Source organism: Octopus bimaculoides, chromosome 17 (genome assembly GCF_001194135.2).
Source record: "Octopus bimaculoides isolate UCB-OBI-ISO-001 chromosome 17, ASM119413v2, whole genome shotgun sequence".
Taxonomy (NCBI): Eukaryota; Metazoa; Mollusca; class Cephalopoda; order Octopoda; family Octopodidae; genus Octopus; species Octopus bimaculoides.
The window spans coordinates 22,610,037-22,614,646 of NC_068997.1; the positions used below are offsets into that span (position 1 = coordinate 22,610,037).

The following is a 4,610-nucleotide window of genomic DNA, read 5'->3' on the forward strand; positions in this document are numbered from 1 at the left end:
ATATATATATATATATATATATATATACATACATGTACATACATATATATATTTGCATATACATACATACACACATACATGCACACATACATACATACATACATACATCACCTATTATAGAATGTTTAGATAAAAGCTAATAAAAGTTTCATGCCATGAAGACACGATAATTTGGTATATATATATATATACCTTCAGATTATTCTGTTTTTCCGGTCACACTTTTTTAACTGACTGCGAAGCGTTTCGTTCAACAACGACGAGGATCTAAAACCGTATCCCCATGGACTTTTCGATTCATGACGCGGTAATTTCTCCAGTCAAGGCATTAACAAACCATGAGAACGTTGACAAGACGTCATGAACAATAAAGCAGTATATTATATCATTATATCATTATATCATTGTTAAAAGTGCGGATGAAAATATAGGAAAGAGAAAAACATCGAATTCATCGAACAACACAATATAATCAATATATTTCCAGTGCAACGGCAATTATTCTTTTAGCAGACATCGAGTGACTCGCAATTGGACGAAGCACGACCTGATAATTGAAGTGTTGGACAGGTGATTGTCCGTATGCTAGCGGGATAGGATATATGAAGCTAGTAGCACATTTCCATGAAGATGCATTATTATCTATTGGTCCTGCTTTTTGGCTGAAAATGTGTAACCAGCGGCAGAGTTGACTTTGTCACAGAACATTATTACATCTGACAGAGGAATGTTTTGTATTTTCAGTCCTTTTTGCTCTATTGTTTTTTTTATAGTCATTATTTTGTTTCTGTCACTGGACAACGTTCATACAGCAGCACCGCTTTAAAGTATTTGTTTAGTAGTTCTCAACCATTTTTTTTTTATCTATGTACTCTTTTGATTGCTATCTTATTCCAGTGGATCCCCAAACCCAATCGATGTCTAAGAGACTTAACCACACAGACACGGTTTGCGTCTACGCGCCTCACCTATTGGATCAATACAGTCTCTATACTTATTTTTCGTGGATCTCGGGAATACATTATTTAATAGCCTGGCCCTCCGTCAGTTCTGACGTCGAGTGTTCCAAGTTGATACGATCAATGGCACAGCCTGTTCGTGAAATTAACATCCAAGTGGCTGAGCATTTCATGGACACACGTGGACCCTTACCATACTTCTCAGTGTGACACAGAATGTTACAAGGCTGCCTCTTTTGAATTAAAGGCACAAATCACTTTTGCCATCGGAGTGGCCTTAATCAAATATATCCATTCATTATTGTTTTCAACAACAGAGTGTGACTTCAATGAAGCTTAGTTACCATTTCTAGAAGATAGTGATATCATATACTGGTATCTTTGCCGGATTATATTTCTGGATGATTTTAATAAATGCGTCTTTTTTCTGTACAAACACTAATTCCATTCATTGCACAATAAACCTACAACACTTTGGTCAAAACGATCATTACATTCATGGTTATTTTGATAGTAGGACATAATTAGCAGGTTAAATGTCTATTTTCTTTTTACACTTTTTGTGTTATTTTTTACTTTGCTTGATGATCTTGTTGTTGTTGCTTTCTTTGAGTTAATGAATATTTTTTGCCTCATTAAATGAGAAAATGAAGGAGCAAAGGTTGTCGAGTTGGCGTGTTTTGAGTTACTTACTTATCTGTTTCGTGTCCAGTTCATTACACACAGCCTATCAAGAGAGACTCACGATTGGACAGAACACACGCACACAAGCACAGCAACATATACACATAAATACAAGCTTGTTCACCTACACCGACAGGTGTATATGCTCACATACATTTGTATATAATATATATGTGTATATATGTTTGTATATATATTTATGTATATGTATATATGTCTATATATATATATATATATATATATATATATATATATATATATAGATAGATAGATAGATAGATAGATAGATAGATAGATAGATAGATAGATAGATGTATATATGCATATATTATTGTATGTATATGTATATACATATTGATATATATGCACATGCATATGTATTTATGCATATATATGGCTGAAAAACTAGCCCATGGTGTCATGTCTCAAATGTATTATTTCTAGTTACTGGAGATTTTCTCATATGCAAGTTCGAACACGCGTGCGTAGACGCGCGTATTTAGAAAAAAATCACACACACATACACAATCATATAGGTATGCTACTTACTTTTAATTAACTATTTTAGCCTGTGCGTGTCTATGCAAAAGGACATGTGTGTGTCTTCGTGTGTGTGCATGTGTGTGTATGAGCATGTGTTTATGTGTGTGTGTATGTGTCTGTGTATATGTGTGTGCCATATTGCATGTGCATAAGTAAATGTTTGCTAGTTTCACCGACTCTATATAGTAGTAAGAGGAGTAGGGGGACGGGAGTGGGGAGAGGAAAGTCTAGCGTTAGCTAATCGTGCCAACCAGAAATAAATCAGTTTCTTTCTTTGTATAAATAATTGTAGTTAGGTTTGTTACCTGTATTAATGAAAGGGCAAGAAGACTTTTTCTTTCTGTAGTTTCAAGTTTCGAAATTTGATAGTGACTTTTTATTAGTTGAAAGTGGACAATTGTTTCTTCTTAAGTCAAACGAATTCTCAGAAGTTTTCTTCATTTTTTTTTTTTTTTCTTTTTCCTTAAATTTACTTTACAACTTTCGAAACGGACAAAATATGAGAACGAATCTCTATATCAAAAGTCGAAAAACACCTCACACCCTTCCATAAAAATTTGGATCCGCTCTCTTTTAATATTTTTACTAAGGCAGCGAGCTGGCAGAATCGTTAGCGTGCCGGACGAAATGCTTAGTGGTATTTCGTCTGTCTTTACGTTCTGAGTTCAAATTCCGTCGGGGTCAGATTTGCCTTTCATCCTTTCGGGATCGATAAATTAAGTACCAGTTGTGTACTAGGGTCAATCTAATCGACTGACCCCTTCCCCACCAAAATTTTGGGCCTTGTGCCTAGAGTAGAAAATAATTTTTTTACTATATTTTACTCGTCGCAGTCATAGGACTGCGGCCATACTGGGGTGCTGCCTTAAAGTGTTTAGTCGAACAAATTGCTCAGTTACGAAACTATCTCAACATATATATATAATTGAATGGACCCAATATTCAAATTAAGAGCTAGAAATAGTTTTGTGGACTTCCATAGCCGTTCGTAGTTTTTAAAAATACTATTATATTTTTATAATCACGTATTATTATGAACTGTATAAAATTTGCTCATATATTTTGTGTATTATGGAAGTATATCCAATTTAATGCACATAAATTTCCACAAAAAAACTTCCATAGACACTCAAAGGTTATATGGACTCTTCTTGAACACTACTAGCCTATACTATAACAGTTGATGCGGCCTAAACGACAAAACGGAATCAAAATTTATATCAGACTTTATATCAGATATTTGACTGCTAGAACATATCAGTCTCCCTCAAAATCCGTTTATTCCCTCATAGGAAAAAAATTAATGAGAGACAGAGTAGAAAGTGCTGTCCTATATATTGTGTTGTTTCACTCAATCTCTTCCCGTAACCCTTAATTTAATCTATTTTTATATTTTGTTAATTATAAATAGTTCAAATGTTTGTTTTCTTTTCTTTCTAATTCAAGGTCCAAATTCGAACCAGCGACGAAGAGGTCGACAAACCTATACAAGATTTCAGACACTAGAACTAGAGAAAGAATTCAAATTCAACCGTTATCTGACACGACGACGGCGTATTGAGCTTTCGCACATGCTCTGTTTGACGGAGAGACAGATCAAAATCTGGTTTCAAAACAGAAGAATGAAAGAAAAGAAGGAATTACAAGCAATTAAAGAACTTAATGAGCAGGGCCGAACACAAGATGTTTCAAAGACACATAAAAACTCGGAAGCTTCAAGTTAATGTGACTACAACATAATTGAGTACGAGAGAGAGAGAGAGAAAAATGTTTATATAATTAATTTTAAAATGAGGACGTGATAAAAAAAAAGTTTAAAAAATATTATTGATAAGACTGACTAATAATGGTTTTTATCAATATTTTATCATTGTCAATCAGTCCTGATTTTTTTTTTCTTTCATTTTTTTAATAACTTGCGATGTGTAAAGCAAACAGTTCAGTATATTCATCCTTCTGGAACCAAAATGGACAAAATATTATCAATGCATCACATACGACAAGAACGTAAATGAACAAAATGATAAAGAATTAAAGATATGCATGAGTTAGATATATTTGAGAGACACGTGCAAAATACAAATGCGTACAAGTACAATGCATACAAAGCAAACACACACACACACACACACATCACTCACCCACTCACTCATTCATTCACTCACTCACTCATTCACTCACCTACTCACTCAATCACCCACTCACCTACTCACTCACTCACTCATTCACAAACAGCTCAACGTCTTGTACAACAAACTATAAAGTAAAGAATATCACAAAAACCATTTAAGAAAAATGCAAGCTGCAAAGTTGCCAAAACTTAGAATGATTAATTCGAATAACGTTTCCAATTTTCACCAATACAGTTTCTGTAGAATTAGTTACAACAGATCATCTCAGTACGAATACAAATAAGATCGGAAG

General features: G+C 34.0%; 1 protein-coding gene across 1 annotated transcript in view; it reads left to right on the forward strand.

Moving 5' to 3' along the window:
• Positions 1-4,594, forward strand: part of LOC106876817 (homeotic protein ultrabithorax) — a 200,800-nt gene extending 196,206 nt beyond the window's left edge. The window contains exon 2 of the mRNA XM_052974035.1: positions 3,633-4,594. Within this exon, the coding sequence (XP_052829995.1) occupies positions 3,633-3,910 (278 nt within the window). The 3' untranslated portion in view covers positions 3,911-4,594. The remainder of the gene's footprint in view (positions 1-3,632) is intronic.
• The last annotated feature ends 16 nt before the right edge of the window (positions 4,595-4,610 follow it).